Source organism: Xiphophorus hellerii, chromosome 10 (genome assembly GCF_003331165.1).
Source record: "Xiphophorus hellerii strain 12219 chromosome 10, Xiphophorus_hellerii-4.1, whole genome shotgun sequence".
NCBI lineage: Eukaryota > Metazoa > Chordata > Actinopteri > Cyprinodontiformes > Poeciliidae > Xiphophorus > Xiphophorus hellerii.
The window spans coordinates 2,332,412-2,355,418 of NC_045681.1; the positions used below are offsets into that span (position 1 = coordinate 2,332,412).

General features: G+C 37.1%; 1 protein-coding gene across 2 annotated transcripts in view; it reads right to left on the reverse strand.

The window, feature by feature from the left end:
* ankfn1b (ankyrin repeat and fibronectin type III domain containing 1b) overlaps nt 1–23,007 on the reverse strand; it is a 189,134-nt gene that overhangs the window by 144,162 nt on the left and 21,965 nt on the right. For both annotated transcript variants that reach the window (XM_032575207.1, XM_032575206.1), the window contains 2 exons: nt 10,620–10,801; nt 2,318–2,541 (listed from right to left, as the gene is read on the reverse strand). In XM_032575207.1, the coding sequence (XP_032431098.1) occupies nt 2,318–2,541; nt 10,620–10,801 (406 nt within the window). The remainder of the gene's footprint in view (nt 1–2,317; nt 2,542–10,619; nt 10,802–23,007) is intronic.

The window sequence follows — 23,007 nt, forward strand, 5'->3', positions numbered from 1 at the left end:
GTAAATCAACTTATTTGCATTTATAGAAAAACATTTTTTCTGACAAGTTAAATATGTTTGGATTTTTAAAAAATGACTAGTATTTGTAGTATTTAAAAGAAATACTACAAATTCAATTCATGGGACTGGGTAAAAAAAATTAAGTTATATTTAAAAACAAGAAGACTTTAATCACTAAATCAAAAATTAAAGGAGTTAAGACTTCACAAATGTTTATTTTGAGGACGGACGTTAGCACTGCTATTTACAAAAAAAGACAAAAACATATTAATACGCAGTAATATTTCTACATTTCTTTAATTCAAGGGATAAAGATGGAGCAATAAATACTGTGTACTGTAAAAGAAAATCTTGTAAATGCTCAGATTATCTCTGATTTATATTCAGACATTTTCTGTCACAACTAAAATACAGGAAAATATCAATAAATAAAATAAAAACTTTCAATTTAGAAATAAGTGCTTTCAACGACGGACAAAAACTATATATTATAGTTTTAAGCCTTATTCCAATTCAGATTACAGAAATCACATTAATTATTTCCAATTTACTTAATAAATTGGTAAGAATTAAGTAAAAATAAGTAAATAAAAACTATTTGGTCTTTGAATATTTATGTGTGTTATAAAAAATGCCCAAATTTAATAAAACTTTATGGATACCCACGTTTTTAAAAACAAAATTGTAACAGTTTAAGTGCATGCACGTCTTAGATTTAATGCCTTTGATTAGAAATAATTAAGATTATTTTTTTTCTGACACCAATGATCAATTTAACCTTTTTGGGATCAATCACAGCATTGACTGTTTGAAATATTTTCACGTTAAGTTATTATTAATTGCGTACAGTGGATTTAGAAACAGAAGTTGGCCCAGTTCAGCAGGTAGAGAGGGATAAAGATGGAGGAACATTTTCAGTTCGGCTCTTCCGGCGCTGAACTTCCTGACATAAAAAAAGCCGCTGGGTTTCGTCTCCTGCCTACAAATGCGTTTAAAGGGTTTAACATTCTGTTTGCTTCATGCAAATCGGAAAACAAAACACACATAAAGCTGTTGAAGCAGCAAACAGCAAGTTCCTGCTCATTATATCTGAAACGGCTCAACTGGCTTAGTGTTGATCTAAAGCTGTAGCCAGAAAATGTTCTGGACCCGGCCGCCTGCATGCAACCAGGCCGACAGCTTCACTGAACAACAACCACCAGGAAAACGGCTTTTTAAAACTGTGTGTGGTTCAATATTTCATTAAACCAGTGACTTTAAAGCTGCTCTGCCGCAGGTTCCGGAAGCTGCTTTTTGAATATTCACTGTTTAAAAATCACAGGCCTCAGCGCCGACTCATCAGTAAATAAAAAGGTAACATTTATCAGGTTTATGAGGTTTTCCTCTTTTAATATCTCACTAAATTCATGACTTCTTTCAGAATCAGGTAACTGAACTCAACAAGTCAGCAGATGACATGGAGAAGGTCCCATGTTTCAAATATTTTTAAAAAAGGACTTATGCATGTTGTTTCCATTTCCTAACGTATTTGTGACAAATTCGACTTAAAGTCCGGAGTCAAAATTCCATGGAAAAAAGGTCAGAATTCCAAAATGAAAGTAATAATTCAGAGGGAAACAAAAGTCTCATTTCTGAGATTAATTTCAGAATTTCTAAGAGAAAAGTCAGAATTCCGAAAAAAAATGGGAAAAAAACTTAGAATTAAAATGATTAAAATTCCTTAGAAAACAGTCAGAATTCTGAGATTAAAGTTAGAATTCGGAGGAAAACAGTCAGAATTTCAGGGAGGAAAAGCCGTACTTCTTTAAAAAAGCAAGTCAGAATTCTGATTGAAACAAAAGGCTAAATTTGCCAAATGTCAGAATTTCTAAGAAAGAAGTCAGAATTCTTGAGTCACATCAGAATACTGATATTAACGTTAGAATTTCAAGGAAAAAAGTTAAAGTCAGCGTTCTGAGAAAAATATCAAAATTCCGAGAGAAACAAAAGTCTAAAGCCAGAGATTAATGTCAGAAATTCTAAGAAAAAGTCTGAACTATGAGATTAAAGTTAACATTCAGAGAGAAAATAAAAAATCTGACTCCGGTGGCCAACAGTAGGGAAACACTTATAGCAACATTCTCACTGAAGAGTGCATTGCTGAAATATGTATTGCATTAAATACAACAGTGATTTATCTCCATTTCTTTTGCAAGCCACATTTTAACTGAAATCCCTTTTATCAGAAATCAGAAAGAATCAAAGATCCACGCTGAGCAACACTGAAGCACCTTCTGAACAAGAAGGTGTTTAGAAAATGCAAAGTGCTCACACTCACAAATTTCCTCTTGAGCTTGCCCTTGTTGCTGCGCGCCGTCTTGGCTGAGCTGTAGTCCAGGCCCATGTCCAGGTGGTCGTCGGCCGACATGCTCTTACGGAGATAGGCGGCCCGCGCCCGGAAGTGGGAGAACGGCGACTGGGAGAGCGGGGGGGCCTCAGTGTTGCTGCTCTGCTCCGTCTCGTCGTCTCCCTCCAAGTCGTCCTCCAATCGCCACAGCTCCCCTAGAAGCAGAGAGGGGAAAAAAACAGAGACAGGTAGATAAATGAGAGCAAGACAAATTGGACGACACAATTATCGGAAGCTGTCATCCGACGACGGCCTCCATAAAACACGCCTGGAATGTAATTTAGCTTCCCTTTAAGCTCAGCCGCTTTCTAACCATATTATTCTTCGCCTGACTTATGAACAACTTGATTATGATTACAGCTGCTGGACAGAAATGATGGCTCATTTACAACAAAGCAAGAGTTCTGCAGCAACGCTCGCGTTTTTCTTCCACAGCAGAGACGGATCTGTGCTGTCGGAGCGAAGCTGTGCTGCACCAATCACGTCCAACTCTCATCGCTCGGCATCCGACGTTTGTCAAACATCTTCCAGCAGCGCTCATTAAACTGTTAACGAAGCCTCTTCAGCCGACACCAGAGCCAAAAACGGTCCAAGTCAACATGTTGCAACAACAGAGCAATCTGGGCTCTGTAAGGACAAACGATGCAGAAATTATAGTGATAAACAATATTATTGTTGTTTTGAGAACATTTACAAGTAAATTATTTAAAAAGGCATCAAGTTTGCAATTTCAAAAAAACTTTTTTGTAAAGAAAGGCAATTGAACTAAATACAACCAAAAACAAATAAAACAGAAATAAAAACTACACACAACCAAAAATGAACAAAATGAATATTGAAGTCTCAAAATTGCCCTTCAAAACATATTAATAATCAGAATTTAAATGATCAAGCTCATTTAAAATTGATTATGAGATTTTTATTTTTTTAGTTTATTAGTTTATTTAAAACATGGATAAAGTGGGGGAAAACACATTAATAAAAGATAATTTGCACCAGATTTAAGGCTGCGTTCACACAGCAGGCTGAAGTGACGCCAATCAGACTGGTTTTTTGTCTTAATGTGCCTGTAGCTGATCTTTTCATGGCAGTCTGAACAGCGCAGATCAGATTTTTCCGATGTGAACCAGGCTATTTGGATATGTGGTTCTAAATCTGATACTTATCTGATCTTTTCAGATGGATCCGAGTCTGGAGTCCATGTCGCATTCTTCCGACCGGAACGTCATTGAAACTCGACAAACGTCACTATTCTGCGTCCTGATGCACGCAAGCGGGCAGAAAAACAACAACTAATGACGAACAATAACGAGGATTAAGTTGTTCATGTTCTGGCTCCGGTCGGACAACAACTTCAAAATCGTAAAATATGCTACACCATTAGCATCCATGTTCACTTCCGCAAACACTGAGCTTCTTCTTCTACTTTCCTCTTGTGGCGGTTGGCAAAATAGTGAGAACGCTCTCTATGTGTGACGTTACTGCGCCCTCTACTGCGCATGCGGGACACTTGTAGGTCTTTTGTAGTTAAGTGAAAATTTTGGTATTTTAAGGACGGAAATAACAAGAATTTATATAAGTGACAAAAGAAAATGTTTCCAAATAAATACATAAATGAATTAATAAATAATAATAATAATTATTATTATTATTTCAATATAAAACTTATGAAACTTTAGTAAAAACTGCAGGTGTGTGTCTGTGCCTGGTGAACATGTTTGTTTTTCATTCAGTAGAGAATCCAGACATTTTACTTAAGTAAGAGTAGAGATACTTCATAGTAAAATTTCAAAAACTTACTCAAGTAAATGTAATTGAGTAAATCTAACTAGTTACTCTCCAACTCTGGAAAAAAATTAGCTAAATTCCAAACTTCTGCTTTATACTAGGCTGCTTTTTCTTTCCAATATTTTAAATGAACACTATATAAAATCTGGAAATAGGACAATTCTCCACAAATAACTTGAAGTTATGTACAGAAAAATCCATGAAGAGGTGAATCTGTGAATACTGAAGCGTTAACAGGCAGGTGTCTAAAATTTTCCTTAAAGACTGTGCTCTGAACTGTTACGCGTCGTATGAGACATGGTATGGGGCCAATTTATGGAGCAGAACAATAGTCAATTTAGAATGACGAGCTACCCTAGGGTTCATCTTTTTGGACAGAACAAGGAAATGGAGAACCTGGAGAAAACCTAAACAGAACAATGATCTGCAGACATGTTGGTGTGTGTATTAGTATTGTTCTGGTTAGTTAAAAGTGTTTTTATCTGTGTAGTACATGTATGATTCAGAAAGTCTTCGACAACATGCAGAAAGGTATATTTTTTGCATCACAGCTAAGTGACGTTGATTTTCTGAAACTCTGCTGACATGCAGATGCCAGCAGAGCTGATGTCTGTAGACATAAATCGAAGTAAATGCTGCGGCTGCTGCCTGCGCTGCTGTCAGTGTGAAGCGTCCTGAGAGAGCCGCTGAAGGGAGGCTGAGCAGCACAAACATGGAAATGAATGTGTAGGAGAAAACAGTTCCTCTGAGAGGCGGCACTTCCTGAAAATCAGGAGGAAATTAAGATATAAAATCCAAACTTTGGAAGAAAAAGATGGGGTTTCTCTTTTTACATTTTTGTAAACAGTCCAAGGCTAAGATATACAAAATGGTGCCTAGCTAAAGTTTTATTATGTTAAAACCACAAACTCCAGTATATTTTATTAAAAGGGATCTATTATGCAAAGTTCACACTTGGCACATTTTTGTTATTCAATTTGGGTCTAAAACACTTCAAGAAAACACCTACTTGTTTTCTGACAATACGAAAATGTTTTTTGGTGTCTGGAAAACGAACCCTTTCAAAAACCTCCCGATCGTTGAGTCAGACTGTGCCGTTAACTGGCAACCCAAACTGTACTCCAGCTGTGAAACTTTAATAAAACATGTTTGTTTTCATTCAGTGGTTAGAGAATAAAGAAACTTTCAGAGTAGAGATACTTCATAATAAAATTACTCAAGTAAAAATAAAAAGTACAGTGTAGTACTCCTAAAAGTATGTTTTTTCAAAAAAAGTTACTCAAGTAAATGTAACTAGTCACTACCAAACTCTGCTGGTGTAATGACAATAAGGATGATCCTATTTCACAATTATGTGTACTAAATATCAGCACACTTTGTAGTTTGAAAACTGTGAAACAAATCCAAGCAACATGAATGGATTTTGTAACAGAAGCAGAGACAAAACCAGATGGACCCGTTTCTTCCATGTTAGTTGAATTAATGCTACATCCAGAAGTTCTGCTGCTGCACGCACTGCAAAAACACAACAATTTACCAAGTATTTTTGGTCTAGTTTCTAGTGCAAATATCTTAGTACACGTGGAATAAGACAAACTAACTTAATAGAAACTTTTCAGCAAGATATACAACTATTGTTTTAAGTAAATAATTCTTTAATATTGTTGAAAAAGTTCTAGTTCCTCTGGCAGATAAATTAACTTATAACATGGGAAAATGTCTTGTTATAAGTGAAATAATCTGACAATAGAAACAGTACTTTCTCATCAATATTAAGGAATTATTTACTTAAAACAAGCCTCTATGTCTAGCTACAAAAATACTTTTAAGTTAGTACACTTGAAATAAGACAAAACTAAGATATTTGCTCTAGAAACTTGACCAAACATACTTGGTAAGAGTTTGTGTTTATGCAGAGCCAAAACACCAGTAATTAACTGGCTGTGCAGATGCTAGGAATGCGTGAAAACTTGTGTCCACCTTTGTAACCAACCGCAGAACAGCTGGCTCAAATTGTTTGCTGTATTTAAGAAGGAAATAAGAATAGATTGCAAGGCAGTCAAACATCAAACTGATCATAATCACACTTCTTTGTAAAAAAAAAAAAAAAACAGAAAAATAAATATTTTTTCCCAGTTGGATCAAATGCAAAACATGTTCAAGTACACACCTGGCTTCCACAGCTGGATTACACTGCGACACCAGACAGAGAGAAAGAGAGAGAGGCTGGTGAGTTACTCTTACTAATATCAGCCGCGGCTTAAATCCCTGAATGAAGTGCGGCTCGGTTATTAAACCGAGGAGCAGCGAGGGAAGGAAAAAAAAAGAAGTTGTCTTCCCACTCCTGCAGGGATAAGGAGTGGTGGAAAGAGTGAGGTCGCATCATGGTCGATGACAGTAGTTGCTAGGCAACAAGGAGCCACGTGAGACCAGGTTCTTTAATTTGATATTTGCATCGGAGCAACAGCCGAACAAGAGGAAACAGAAGAGAGACAAAGGCAGTTAGGATGTTCATAAAATGGCAGAACCTGGGTCCGAATCCGGCGACGGTTCGGTTGGGATCGTTAGAACGCAGCGGCGGGAAGGATTTATTGGATTAGGGCATTGATGGATGGAGTTCAGGCTCCTCTAATAAAGTGAGTTTATTGATAAAATAATCAAGTCATTGTTCCAACTGGAGGCCAAGATGGACCAGACAAAAGCAGAGAGATTATTTCTCCTTACGTTTTGTTTTTCACCAAGTATTAAGCACTAAAATTACCAAATTGCTGTGGAATGAATCGAATATTGGCTGTGATAATTTTAGAACATAGAGGGAAAAAAGCCATCAGAAAAGCTCAGTAAGGTTAATGGAGTTCTGCTTCTCCTTGGCATGTCGGAACGAAATTAATCTCTAAATAAGGTCGTGTCAACTTTGATTCAAATTTAAGCCAAGAAAATGAGAAGTTAAACATTCTTTGTCTACATGCTGCACGAAATCCCACCTTATGTTGTGCTTGCATGACTAATTCAATTCAATTAAGCATATTTGGATAAAGCACATTGATTAACATTTTTGTAAATGTGCCAGAATTAGCCAAAGAGTTGCTCCTGTTCAGTGTCAATATAAGATGCATTTGTGTCACTCTGCTAGATTTTGATACTTTATTACAACTAAGTCTTTTTAGATAGTAGAGTCACCCCACAGCATGATTCTGCCACTGCCGCTTTTCAAAATGCGTTAACAATGTTCCATACTTCTCAAAAGTCTGAACTGGAAGTGATCTGCGCCATCTTGGTAGGCAATCACATAGCAGAGCCATGCGCTTCGAGACCAACAAAGAGAAAATATGGGGACACTCTTAACCAATGTGCAAGAGAAAGATAGATGATGAACAAAATGGCTGCTGTCAGGATCGACAAAGAGTCAAGATTTGAGACGAAGAAGGAAAATACTGTATGTCAAACAATGTGGACAAACTGCCTCCAATCTCAAACTATGACATACAGTAGTTAATCACCTGGTTAACCACCTAGTGAACAACATGGAGGAGCTTCACAGCCTGGAATCCATGGACCCATATAATCAATGTTTCAACAGCTTTGTAAAGGACGCACAAACATTTTGTGTGAATATCAAGGTTCTGCTGACTGGCAAACAAGTACGTAGTAACAAATACATAGCTAGCAGATAGCTACATTAGCTAAGCTCATTTTGGTAGTTTGGCAGTAAGTACTACAGTAAATATCACTGATATTTATCTTAGTATCATACAAAGGTTGGTAGAGTACTCAAAAATGGCAATCGAGTAATTGTTGTAATGTACTTGCATTGTTTATAAGTTAGATAGGAACGAGGTGAGAGCTAGTTCTAAGCTTGTGTCTTTTTTATTGTTGTCATAGCAACTCCATAGCAACTGCCTGCCAAGATGTCTGTCAACTACAACGTTCACAGAAGTGTGACGTCAGATGAGAACTATGTATCGGACACCTGTAGTGACTACTTCCTTGTCAGAGGAGGATAAAGCCATTCCGATATTAGTTACTGACACGATTAATGGTAAGTTGGCGCCGCTAACCGAGCAGCTGGCATTGGCAAATGAGAAAGAGAGTACTAGCCAGTGCTAGCTTTGGAGAGGCTAACAACTAGCATGCCTACGCTGGTCTCTCACAACTCGTACTTTTTTCTTTGCTGTGTTCTACTTGGATAGGCTCTGAAGTCGGAGCGCTCCAGTTAACTAACATTTAGCTTTACTTTCCATGAGCAAACACCACTTTGAATTTGTTCAGTTTAGAGTTGGAAGCGGTGCATGTAACATTGATGTTAGACGTATTCCTACATGTGCATAATAAACGTGTTTCCGCCACAGCTTATTGTTCATTGTGATTAATCTGACTGAAGGTTTTAGTCGATTGACAGCACTAGAGATGCACCTCTGCTTCCAACACCTGAATCAAAAGGCTGATCAACAACTTTTGCAAAGGTTGTTAATCATTTGTTTGATTCAGATGTGTTGGTACTAAAGCATCATAACCCACTGCATGTAGGTCAATATTAAAAAAAGAACAGCGATGCTTCCCATAGCATTCATTACGTGTCTCACTCTTTGGTTAGGAATGTGTCTTCTTGAGAAATAACAATGAAAAAATATATTTTCTCTCCAATAATCTGTTTTATTTATGAATCCCCGCTGTACGCAATCCTGTCACATTACCTGTAAGTGTTTTCTTAACAAGGATGGATTTTTCTTTTCAAATGAAAGCACTCTCTGTCAGGGGGCTTCAGCTTCAAGATTCTCCATGACATGTTTTCCCTCTCAGGTAAGGGAACGCCGTTTGATTTACAAGCAAGAAGGAGAGAGAGACAAGAGATCAGAGAGAGCGAGATAGAGGGTCTACCACATCTGCTGCCTCTGAGACAACTGGATGCTGCGCGCTCTGTCATGTGAAGCAAATATCAGAATCAGAGCAGCAGATGGCAGAAAGGTGAAAGAAATAGGTCATGTTTGGCATATCTGAACACTTTAGTTTGGGCTTTTATGTACTTTACAGTTTTGTAAAAGCAGCTTAAGGATACCACAACACCATGTAGCCTTAAGTTCAAGGTGCTCTTACTTCATAAGTCAGTGCTGTCCAAAAGTTTTGGCAAAGGGGTACTGTGTTCATTAACAACATTTAGGGCTATTTGTAATTTAGAAGCACAATAAAAAGATAGACTTGAGTCTTACTGCTCAAGGCATAGAGTCGCTCAAAAGAATTGAATCGCTTGTGAACGACACAAAACTCGCTGCAGGTCTGACTCAGCTTCCTCCGATTATATAAGTATTCCTGCCGTTGTTTCTTTTCCACTGTATCTTCAGCTTTTTTTTTTTAGTGTTTAAAGTCATTTATCCATTTTTTAAAAACACATTCCTTAGGTAAGCTAGCTGTAGCGTCGCATTTTCAGCCCAAGTCATGACAAATAAATGGTTGTCCACATAGCAGTAGTCCATGGACCTCCGGTGGTGCGGGGACCTCCGGTAGTGCTGGGACCTCCGGTGGTGCGGGGACCTCCGGTGGTGCGGGGACCTCCGGTGGTGCGGGGACCTCCGGTGGTGCGGGGACCACAGCTTGAGAAAGACTTAAATAACCAATGCTGATGACACCATTAGAAAAAAAGTCATGAAGGTGTGAACATCACTCCTCACAATCAGAGGAGGAAAAAGCACAACAAAAGAAGCTGACTGGTGCCTCTAAGTGAGTCTTTTTCAAACTGTGGCCCGCGGGCACCCCCTACTGGTACGTGAAGTACTGCATGTAAACAACCATTTATTTGCCGTTACGTGAGCTCAAAGTGCAATGCCACAGTTAGCTTACCCAAGGATTGTGTTTAACATTAATAATGCATATATGGCTTCAGACCGGGTCACTAAAAAGAAAAGCTAAAGATATCGGTGGAAAGTTTTTGAGGATGAGTTGCTGAACTTTTGTTTTTGAACACTATTACGATACATAGCATGTTCACATGCTGCGCCCCACGCTGATTAACTGCATCTTAACACCTAAAATAAAATTATTCATGTTGGGCTATCTACTGGCTGAAATAAAATGTTTGTTTTTGCCAAAGCAACTCAAGTCTATTCCACATTACAAATAGTCTTAAAATATTATTAGTCCACACAACACTTGTAGTAAATACATTTTTTGATCTCCATATGTTTTCTATCATTGGAAAGTTTAGAATCCATACTGTAAATAACTCAAAGTGCCCTGAATTGACGTGTTCATGAGTTGTTGTGGCCAGTCACATTTACAAAACATCGCCATTCTTCACAATCGGAGGACCAAAGACAATGAGTTAAGAGACTAATATCTTTCCTTCAGGTTGTATATATTAAGATGTGTTATTGCAGGGGTGAGTGTTTGTTAAATCAGGTAAATGGTCCTCTGTGTGTTTGATTAAGTTTGAGAAACCGCTGCTGTTTACCTGCAGGGGGCAGAGTGCAGGCCTTTGATTGGCTGGTGGCAGGTGGAGGGTTTTTCCTGCGGGGCGGACTCCCACCAATCAAGTCCGAGTGGTGGACCCTGGATACGGTCGGCGACTGGGGAATGCTGGGGAGAGTACGCGACTTCGCCAGTAGGGGTCGCTGCAGCTTCCTTTCCAGAGACCTTCAGAAATAAGACATGGAGAGTACAGTAGATCTGTTTGGTTTATTGATACTTTCGACAAGAATACAATTATTGTAACGGAGAGAGCTGCAAATTAAAACTGAATATGATACCATTTTAAATATACAAATAGGCCTGTAATAATAAACAATAACTCAGTTAGTTGCATGATAAATTAAAACTCGATAATTTCCATTTGCATGATTTATCGTTTTCTCTTTTCTCTCTTTCTACCAAAAACTGCATGATAAAAGTTTTCAATTTGGCACTTTGGTCTCACCTAATATTGGTTACAGAGACTCCATAATTAATTATATTTGTTGTTTTGTTTATTTATTTTGAATATTTAACATGTCTTCCAGCTCCAGCATGAAATATTCATCACAATTTAAAGTTTATTGCTCTTTGAGAATGTATTCTGCATCATTATTACATTATTATTTATATTACTTGAAAATGGTCTCAAAACTTCAATATAATTATTCATCAAAATAACTTCTGGATATTTTATAGTCAAGAAAAAATTATCGTTACATATATGGAAGTATACAGCAATGCATACGGACTCCTATTAATGACAAAGAGCATTTTCAGGGATCAATAAGTTCCAGTTCTGCTTAATCAGACCCAGGTTCTTCCAGATGACTAATTGATTCATCATAGCAGCCGACATCATCACATCAGAAATCAATAGAAGCAATCAAGCGAACATCTTGGCAAAGTGCTAAAAGAAAACACACACAGAATGCTATTTATTCATTTATTTAGTTGGATTTTGCACACAAATGTGCGGGTTTTAATTTATTTCCATTCACTGTAACTAAAAATCTAAAGCTGGAAAGCAATAAGGAAAATATACTGACAGCACAAAACATTTCAAGAAACAAGTTACATAAGAAGAGAAAGAGAAAGAAAGAAGTGGGAAACAATAATATGAAAATCTACACTGTGGAGGAATGCTGCTGATAAATATTCATACACTAGGTTTTAGAAATTAATCTATATCCTAGAGGAGAGATAAAAATATTCAACATGATTAGCTACTCTGCCAACCGATTCAGTGTTGAAGAATTATTTCAAAGAAAATTTGCTCCAAAATCTGCAGAAGACAATTTTTTCTGCGTAGATTTCACTTGGAGCTGCAGAGATCCTGGATAAAAAAAGTATTTAAACACCAAAGTGACTTTTTTATGAATGTTAAATATCCTGGAAACAGCTTCTGAAATATACATCCTAAATACCATGAGTGTAGAAAGGAGGCACAGTTGTTAATGTAGCTGTAAGCAGAGACTCTTTAGAACAAAATGCCTGATGGATCTCATGTAAAAAACGGACTGGACCAGAAAAGCTTTTAATGGCTGCTGCCCTGTTTTACATTTACATGGCAACAACTGTCTTCAGGTTTTAATACCGCTTTCTCGCAATTCAACCACAGGCTTCCCTTTATTTCAATGGCCTTTTGTGCAATAGTCCAACAACAAGTCAAATTTCACTCAAAAAAATCTGAACAGTGCGGTGTGCATTTGTATTCTGCTCCTCACACACCCTGTTTGGTGTGTAGGACAGAAGGTTCCCACACTTCGACTCTGGAAACAGAACTTCTTCTGACTTTCTTCCAGAGATTGTTCTTCCAGTCTCTCTTCTCTGAATACCAGATTTGTTGACACTTTTACATTAAGAAAACATATGAGTATTTCCTAAAAACTAGCTTATTGCTGTTGTATGCAAACTGGCGTGATGCAAAGTGTTTCCATCACAATTTTGCAAAATACACAAATTTAACTGTGGCCAAAAAAACACCTCATCCTTAAAGGTGACCTATTACGCTTCCTTAAACAGGTTAGATTTAAATCTAACCTGTTACATGTTTTTGTCCAAAATCATAAATCTGCCCTAATGAGCTGCTTTCGGGTGTCCTGTCCCTTTAAATCCAAATAAGTGCTGCTGGCCACGCCCCCCAACTCACCTTTAACACTCACACTTGAAAATGGCTGCAAACAGATGAGCAATTATACAACCGTACATCTTTGACAAGCAAAAGTGGAGCCTCCTGCACAACCAACAAGACTGCAGTAAGCGGTTCATAAAGCCATTGTAAAGCTGCCGCTTTGCTGGGGTTGCTAGGTAACGGCACAATGCGACTCATCAGGACTTTTTTCAAACAGCTCATTTTCCAGACACGAAAAAAACAACCTACTGGGAAAAAAACTGCTGGATTTTATTTTGTTTGTAATAATGAAATACAAAAACGTAACACCAGTTTTTAAGTCCAGTCTTTATTTTTTATAATAAGATATTTTTTCATAGGTTTCCCATTTATTTATTTATTTAAATTTTTTTGTAAAAGTGGGCAGCGAAGGAAGCGATTCTTTTCCCTCCTCTCTTCCTCTGTGCGTGTTCTGCAGTTTATATTGCAGGCTTAAGTTTATCTAACTCTGGGGATCAATTAGATAAAACGAGAGCAGATCCTAGATCAGCACATCCACGGGTCTCAGAAGCAACGCACCGACATCAGCGATTAAACTCCAACCTGGTGGGAAACGCAGGTGTGCAGAGGTTGGGAATATTTAAACCCACTGAAGGTGAATCCTGCTTTTCACATGTAGGCAGGAAACACTTTGATAACAGCAGAAGCCGACAAGTTTCTCACTCCTTGGCGATCCATACCGACGTGTGCGAGGAAGAAAAAAGTATTTGCCTGAAGCGCACTCTCTCTCTCTCACACACACACACACACTCCATGAAGCTGCCTGGAGGTGAAGCGACTAAGAGTCCGCTTGTAAACACTTACAGCCAGCCGCACTCTCTACATTTGCACAAACACAGTTGTCAGCCTCCCACCGGCACAGCATGATGATAACGCACACAGGGTTGAACAGTCGGCCCAGGCCGCTCTGACAATTTGGGTTTCACTCATCCAAAGGACCTGTTGCTAAGTGACACTGACTACAAAAAAGGGGGTGAAAAGAAGAGGAGAGAGCAGAGATGAGGAGTGAAGAGCCTTGTTTTTTGTTTTCCTTCACCTCCCAGCAGCAATCTATACCATCAGGTTGGAAGAATCAACAGTTTTATGTTCACAGATGTTCTGGACAACAGCCACGTCTCTTGTTTATGTGTCACATAAACTGGAAATATGCAGAGAATAATCGAGATTCACTATGAATGACAGACATGAGCAAAACTAGTCAAAATGTGTGAAAAAAAAATACTGCAGGATTTGTAATTTTTTAACAGAAAGTGTTAGAAAAACATGTCCTACAATCTAGCTCGTCAGTTTGGCGTGGAAGAAAACTCTAGAAAATCTTCTGTTCTCGGACTCGCCGGCGCCCCCCGGGGGAAATGTGCCATTCTCCCACATCCACAGGCCCACGCTCCAGATCCAGACAAGCGCAGCGGTTTGTATTAGTGACCCATTTTAAGGCTAAAAGTAGAACACGCAACCCTCAGGCTTCGACGTCCAGCCATTCGTCAACCCGGACACTTTGTGAAAAAATAAAATAAATAAAAATGGACCATAACTCAGAGATGGACAGAAATGATTTTGAATGCAGAACGCTGCTGAATCCTGAATCGCTTTAGCAGTTTGTATGCAGAACCGCCGTGCCCAGTGTGATTCACAAACACTTTTTGGCTTTTCAGTAAGATTAATATCAGTTCAGATTAGCTTTACTGAGAAATTGTTGTTTTTTTTATTATTTTGAAATGTTTACTTCCTGTTGAACTGAAAAAAACGCAGAGTGCAGAAAGAAGCACAGAGTAACTAATACAGTTTTTGAACATTTTGGCGTGTTTTAATGTAGAGAAAGAAAAAAAATCCTATTTTTGTATTTGCTTTTGAGTTTTTAGTTAAATTCGCAGTTTTGAATCCATATTTTACTTTTCCAAGCGTGACACAAATACTGGATCTGTTGCCTTATCACCTGGTAAAGATGTACAAAAACAGTAAAGTTAATTTTTAGTCCAAAATCAGTGAAACTGAGGCACTTTAAGGATTATTTCCACTGGGGATTGGCATTTATCACATCTGCTACTGTGAAGAATTTTGATTTATCCTCATCATGGTAAACTTCAGTTATTGATGGTTAATAAAAAAAACAAAAACAAAGATGATTATTTCAATTACAGATTCATGTGTAGATGCATTTAAAACAATAATCTGCGACTGGAATTTGATAATTTTATGCTCTAATCAGCGACTGGCTGGTTGGAAACTGAAAAGCCAATTTTTTTCAGAACGCTAAAAGCGGAGCAAGCAGGTCAGACTGACGGCAACACTCCTGGGCTTCAGAGCTGCTACTGAATGAATGAGACTCGCTTGGCTGTTTCCAGCGTCTGTGTTGTGCTTAAAAACAAAACACAAAAGGTGCAAAAAGGAAACTGCGGCTTTTTCAAAGACATTTCAGTCAATAAGACTGAACAGGCGCTCATGTCTTTAAATTAAACATCAGGGGGTTTAGTAGATTAGGAAATGTTTGCAGTGTTTTTTTGTAAATGTTAAAGGAGCAAAATTAATAAAAGATGCATTAATCTAAATCGTGACAAAACTAACAAGAGTATTTATCTCTTAAACATCAATTTAGACATAATTATTGTTAAATGATCTTGTAGAAAAAAAACATAAAGAAGGATACAGTTTGAAAATACGAAGTATTAATGTACCTCTAAGTCTTTTCAGCTAATTTTTTGTATGAATGGCCACAGAACATTTCCACCAAATAATAAAATAAAATAAAATAAAATAAAGAAAGAAAAATCTCATATTTGCAAGTAAAAGGCCAACTTGTTATATTTTCCGGTGTTAAAAAGCTGCTACATTTGATATAAAAATGAGAATTTTCCATGATTAAAGGCATAAATTCACAAATTTAGACTATGATATTTGCTGACATCGTAAAATTTGAAATTGGTCTGAAGTAAAACAAATTTCCTGACATCATAAAGGCAGAAATTTGTGACGTAAAATGTATTTTGGATCCCGTTTGAGGTGTGCATGGCAAATCTACACCCAGAAAACTTAATCTGAGACCAGAAAAGATTTTATTTCATGCAATTCCCAACTTTATAATGCCAGAGAATACTTTAATTCTAATATTGTAAATTTATTCCTTTAATCAAGGAAAATTATAATTTTTGGGGTGGAAATTTATGCCTTTTGGACAGAGATAATCCATGTTTTACTTGTAAATGTTTTAGCTAAAGTAGAAATAATTTTTGGCTTCAGTGAAGCAGGAAAACAGCTCTGTAACTTCAGACTGGTTTTGTTTATTTTGCTTCATTATATTAGAAATATTTTACTGTTAGGCAAAATATATTGTCATTTAAGATGAATAAAGAACAATCAAAATTTGATAGAAGTGTTAATTGTTGATGGAGGCATGAAATTTATACTTTTTTTATGAAGTATGTAAAAAAGGGCAGAAAATTTCTTGTATTTCTTGTCGAGTTAAATATGTTTTCATCTTTCCACCAGGTTTGTGCCCAGCAGAGTTGAAGGGGAGATAAAAGCAGATTTTCTTTGGTATCTGGATGAGAAAATCTGGGAGCAATACGTTAAGAGCCGATTAATCTTTATCTTTATCCTTCAGTCATTCAGCAGACACCGGAGTCAATAAAGCAAATAAATTGAGCGAAGCTGCATTGATCCGCTTTAATGACGAGCTGAAGCGTGTGGACTCTCTCTGCGGCTTTCAGGCTGGACATTTACTGGTTCATCACAGACGGGCTCTCAATCACTCCGCTCTACCGAAGGCTGTTCATCTCACTCACGAAACAGCAGGAATTACGGCTCCGGCTGCAGGAAACTGCAAAAGTCTGTAATGTTTCTTTCATAGGAAGGAAACCGGCATCCATAAAACATAAACTTAGTTTGACAACAGAATCACTTTAAACCCCCATTTCATGTGAAAGTGAAACTTATTTAATATACTTTTTCAGATAATGAGACTTGGAGTCCCCGAATGATTCGAGTTTCTTGATTGTTAAAATTCCCCGGGGAAATTTATCTGCCTTGAAGTTTGGTTAAATTATGTTTTATTATTTAGCGTATCGTGTTCCGGCTGGGTCGTTATTTATGTTGCGCAACGCTTTCACTTCCACCTATGAGTTGTTGTTAAGTGATTGCAGGATAAATTCCAATTTTTAAATTCGATGATAATGTCCGGGTTGTTGTCGTTTTTCGGGGGACCAATGACAATTCTTAAATTAACTGGAGCGATGCCTTAACGGCGCGGAAGACTGCTGCAGGTGTATTTATACAGGTGAGCAGATAGACTGAACACGCCTGTTAGTTAATTGATCGTTAGTGTAACTGTAGCTTTATGGACGAATCCGGAAAATAAATTTACCACCATCCAGGTTTCAACAAATGGGTGGCGGAGCGCATCGTGGCGGTGCATAGCTGCCATTTGTGTTTTTATGTATGACGAAGGAGCCAAATCCCGTCGCTAACATGGACATAAAACCTATAAACGTTTTGGCAAAGTGAAAGTTCATCTATTAAATTGACTGAAGATGAATACATTAACTAAAAACTGTTTTTTAGACATTTTTTAAGTGTTTTTGAGAGCCTGCTGCTTTGTTATTAAATTTCATATTTTTGTATAATTTCGTCCAGGTTAACTTAAAAATGGAGCTACTATTGTTACAGGGTAATTTTCTAAACTACAGAACTGTTAGGGATGCACAATTATGAGAAATTAGGCCGATGCTGAAATCCGACAGCAACACTGCTGTTATGGTAGAAGTTACCAACTTTTACTTCATCAAATTTTTTATTCGATTACTTGATTAATCGTAAGAATAATCGACAAAATACTCGATTACTAAAATAATTGTTTACAAGAGCCTAGATTGCAGTTTTTCGGCCAATCACCAACCTTTAAGAATCCTGACCAACCGATTCCGATTTTGGATGATACCAATTTTTCTTGTCTGAAATGTCGCTAAAAATAGGAAGAAAGTCGCCGAGTCGGGGTGACTGACATGACCTGGTGGACCGGCCTGTCAGCAGGAGAGGGGGTTGATTTCTAGGTAAGATCGGCTTCATGTGTAAGTATCGGCACCAATAAATTGGTGCACTCCTAAATAAGACAAAACAATAAGAAATTTGAAGTTTGTCAAAGGTGCAGCTAAAACCTAAAACATACAAATCCAGTGTTTAAATCAGATGGTTACAGGAAGATCTTCAACATTAGAAAATGCCAGGAGGGCACAGTGTGCACGGCATTGACAAAACACTGAAAACAGGTGATTAATGAGGCCATGAGCCCAATTTCTTTTTATTCACTGAGACTCTATTTGAGTGGAAACCCTCCCTGCTACAGCTGATATTCTGTCCAGATTCACACACGTGTGTATTAGCGGTGTAATGAGATCTGGTCACAATATTAAAACTTTTCAGTACAATCTGTCACAAAGCAATATTAGCTGCTGCCAACATGTGACTCTGTCTGCTGAGGTAAAGGTGCAGTTATGAAGCCCGGATATGAAGGAGAGCGTATCTACGTTCAGGACACTTATTTTGAAGAAAAAAAAGGAAGTAGTTCTTGATTTTCTCTGTTCTACTGACAGAATCTATTCACAAAATGTTCGTCAACAACCCATGGTTGAATTAGCACTGATGAAGGACTCAGACACATTTGTTATTTTTTTAAGCAAGTATGTGTAATTATTCATAGCATCTAGGGGGGCGATAGTGTGCTGGTGCATAGACCTCATTCATGTTTTTATTATTCTGGAAATTTCATGCATGCGCACAACGCTAGAGGGCAAAAAGACGATTCTTTTACATGCTGCGACAGAACAATCGCTTTACCTCAATTAAACCTGAAGCTGTTATTGATTTAATGTTTTGCTTCACAGCAAAGGGGAAAATAACGCAGAAAAACCATTAAACAACTCAGAGCCACTTTTTTTCTCACTCTGTCGGCTACGCTACACGACGACTCGTTGCCATAGCAACTGACACCACCACCAGTTTATGTTTCAGGATTCAACACCAACACCAAAACAAAAACACACTCAACCATTTCCCACGCAAAGAACAGAACACACAGGCCGTTACAGTTTTATGTTTTCAGGCTTGATGTTTATTTTCAGATTATTAGTTAGTGATCACTGTGGTAGATTAGCTACCGCTGCTACTAGCTAAGCTAACAGCACTGGTTGATTAATTTAAACACCTACTTTACTGATGATCTGTCAGAGTTGGTGTGTGAGTCGCCTTTTTTTATTTTGCAGCTGAACCGAAACACACAGAATTCCACAGCACATCTACATGTTAAGGTTTTCATAGTCAAGCTAGCATAGCTGACCTACTTCCCTCTCCCTTGCCATTGTTTTTCTCAAAAGAGTAAAGTAGAAGAAAAGAACGTAAAAAGATAAAATGAATAAATTTTTTATTCATTCACATTGGGAAAACATCTGTTTTTATAGAACTCCTCCTTGGTTCTACAAAAAAATTGTTTCTTCTTTTTCTTATCTGCGGCATTTGGCGCCACCTTCTGACTGGGAGTATTATTGTCACTGTCCACAAGACACAAATATCTGGGTTACACTCAGTCATCCACAAACCATCCTTGTACGTTAGCTATGTAATTTTTTTGTGTAAATCCTGTGAAACTCTGTTGTTTTTACTTAACGTTATCGAACCATGAAAATCTAACAACTGTGATCAACAACTGCTGGAATAATGAAGGCCTGTTGACCGTTAATAGCATGTCTCCACCTGGTTTCATCCGTCTAAAAACAAGAGGCAGTGTTAATGTGTTAGTGCGGCTTTGAGGGAGCCGGCGTAAGAAAGGGCAACAAAGAGAGGAAATGATAAGTGATGGTTCAATAGAAATGGAAAGTTTCTGAGAGAGAACACATGAAAAGATGGAGAGGCGTAGGAAGGGGTGACTTGAGAGAAAGAGACGCTGAGTGGGAGACAAACTGTGGGGACGTGAGGGATTCATAAAGGCAGGACATCTTGTGTTGTTTTCCACCCACATTAACACTTTGTCTGTAAGTAAAGAATATAATGTTTGGAAAACATAAAGCAGCGGCATCAATTTTCTCCCCCAAAACATTCTGAGGTGGACACCAGAACCATAAAGACGAGATAATGACATTTGTATTAAAGCTTTGAGATTTGAAGAACAAACTCTCTGATCTACTAGAAAGATCAGAAAGATTCATCACCATATGGGCATTTGTTGATGTTGTTAATCTGTTAGCTTACACCCTTCCATGAGAAAGACAAACGTAATCTAAGTTTATATAACAAGTAGATTGCAAATATTTTTCTCATTCCATGCAAACCAACCTGATCAAATGTAAAATATGACCAACACCTTTGTATAGTCATTAATTAAATCGCTGCTAACCGCACTAAGTCTGCCAAAAGTTTAGAAAAAAGTTTTTTTTTAAAAATCCCTTCAGCAGAGCCAGTCTGACAGCACAAAGCAGACCAAAAGCAGCTAGCTAAAACGCTAGCAGCATTAACCTTAAAGAACTAATCAGAAGCTGTTCCACTAACGTTGAAGCACCATATCAGCATGGTGTTTAGCCAAAGCTAATGCTAAAGTGCTAAATTCAACCATATTCACACCGACCATGTGTCCAAGGAGAATTAGCGCTTATCCAGAAAAATTAACATTGAGGGAAGCTAATTGTGCTAAACATTTTCAAAATTAGCAAAACAAAATATTAGCTCAACTATTAGCGCATTTGCATGGAATGTGACACTGTACAATCATCTGGCAGCATCTTCACCAGTTTATCTGGGTTCCTGGAGTTTACTTTACAGATATAAGATGTTAAATGTGTTCAGGTTTTTGAAAACATTTAAACGTTTAATTTATTGACCAAGAGTTTTGTGTTGTACATACAACATGATCCACTAAGTTTTACATTCATTTTGGGATTTTTTTTTGTTTATTTGTTCTTTCTAACTTTGTAAGCATGTAATGTGAACAAAATTCATATTTTATGGTATATTTTTTATGCTGATTATAATACATACATATTAATAAAATAAATCTTATAAAAAATTAGCGCATTTGCAGATTAGGACCCCTAGCCAACAGTAACACATTGTACTCTGATTGATAATCAATAAATATTAATTTCTCGTGCCTGCATATCTTCTCTACATCATAATTTAAAGGTTTTTGCAGAGCATTATTATACAACAGTGAATTATTTACATTATACATAAAATAACTGTTGTTCCATGACTTTATTGGAGGATGTTGACTCCACCGCAGTAATTTGTCTCTTTGTTGTATCATAAAACAACATTTATTCTGTTCAAACAACTAAATTCTACATATGACCATACCGCAAGTCCAAGAAGAATTAACAGAGAATGTAAAATATGCACCACCAGATTTCCCTCTTTAATAATTCATGGAGCTAATTAAAGAGCTGTTATACAAAATTAAAAGTGTCGGAAAATTGGGTGAAACTGTGATGAAGTGGAAACTCGAACTGCCGTGATGAGATCATTTTTATGCTGCATACGATAACGCTGACAAAATATAATTGAATGGTTTTAAATCAACTGTGTCTGCTGGGATGGTTCAGTGTTTAAAGGTGATACTTACAAGTAAAGCGCAAAAGTTACTGGCTCCCCGAGCAAATTTGTGTGAAAAAATATTCAAATAAATTCAGCTGTAGGTGAATTTCACACAGAAAATGTCAGAAAAATTTCATATTTAATTTTATTACATTTATTCAAGTGGTAATTATTACCACTCAAAATGATGGCGCCCATAAAAATCCCTTTAATAAATGTAACCAAGAAATTTTAATACTTTATAATTTGGGATAAATAAAGTATTTTTGAATTTATTCAATCGATCTTTGCAAAATGTACAGTGAGAAGAACGGAAAGAGAGATTAAAGTAATGAAGCAAAAAAAATGGCACCTTGGTCTCATTGTGTATCCATAGCAACCATCACAAACGTAAACATCCATTTTAACTGCAACTCTGCACCTCGTGTATACTTTCAGGTAAAGTAGAGGATGTGTGATGCTGTGGGCCTGTTTCTCCACCAAGAGGCCTGGGAAACTCAGTAGTTTCACAAAGTCTTTAAAAAAAACAAACAAACAAAAAAAACCCAGAAGATTTAAACTAACCATCTGGTGACAATCTGAAAAATGGGTCGTCAATTGGTCCAGAAACATGACAAAATCGATCCATAGGTGGTTCAACGGCAGCCTGCTTCAGACCCAAACCCTCTAGTGAGCCTGCAAGGTGGACTGGATGAAGAAGGGCTGCAAATAACAACCACTTTACTTATCAATTAATCCGTCTGTTCTGACGATTAATCGATTAATTGTATAAACTGGCAAATTTTGCAGATTATTTTATTGAAGTCTTTGTCTGCATTATTATAAATTCACACAAAGATGCAAATAAAATATGTAAATTATTTTTTAAATAAAAAACTAAACATCTTATTGCCTAAAATGGAACAACAGCGTTCCTGTCGTCACCACTACATCATCTGTAGCAGCTGCAGCTAAAACATCAACATGTGAAAAACTCAGTTTTTCCTGCTTGACTAAACGCCACTTCAGGGCTGATCTGGTGATTATTTTTGGATCAACTGATTAATGACAAAGCAAAATGTGCTTACAGGAGAATTTTGTTTACAGAATTTTAACATGTGAAGCTAAAACTATATTTAAAAAGGGATTTCTTTCATCTTCGATGCAAAATGCATATATCTTTGTGCAGATTTGGCTTAATTACTCCTCTGAGCATATTGTTCCTTCAGCAATGAGTCCATTTTTGATTCTGTATACTCAAGTTAACAATTGATTGATAAATTTATTGATGATTATGATGATTATGACAATGAATCTGATTAATCATTTCAGCCCTACAATAAATGAACTCAAATTTCAGATTATGGACATATTTACAAATGTAATAAGTATATATTTTTGTAAGGATTTGGCTTAATTACTGATGTAAGTATATTGTTCCTTCAGCAATGAGTCCATTTGAGTCTGTATGCCCCAGTTAACGATTAATCGATTAATAAATTAAATAACGAATCTTATGATGGATCTGATTAATCATTTCAGCCCTATAATAAATTAACACAAATTTCAGATTATGCTCCGAGTATATTGTTCTCTCAGCAATTAGTCAAATTTTTTGATTCTGTGTACTCCAGTTCATGATTAACTGATTAATAAAGATGAAGATTAA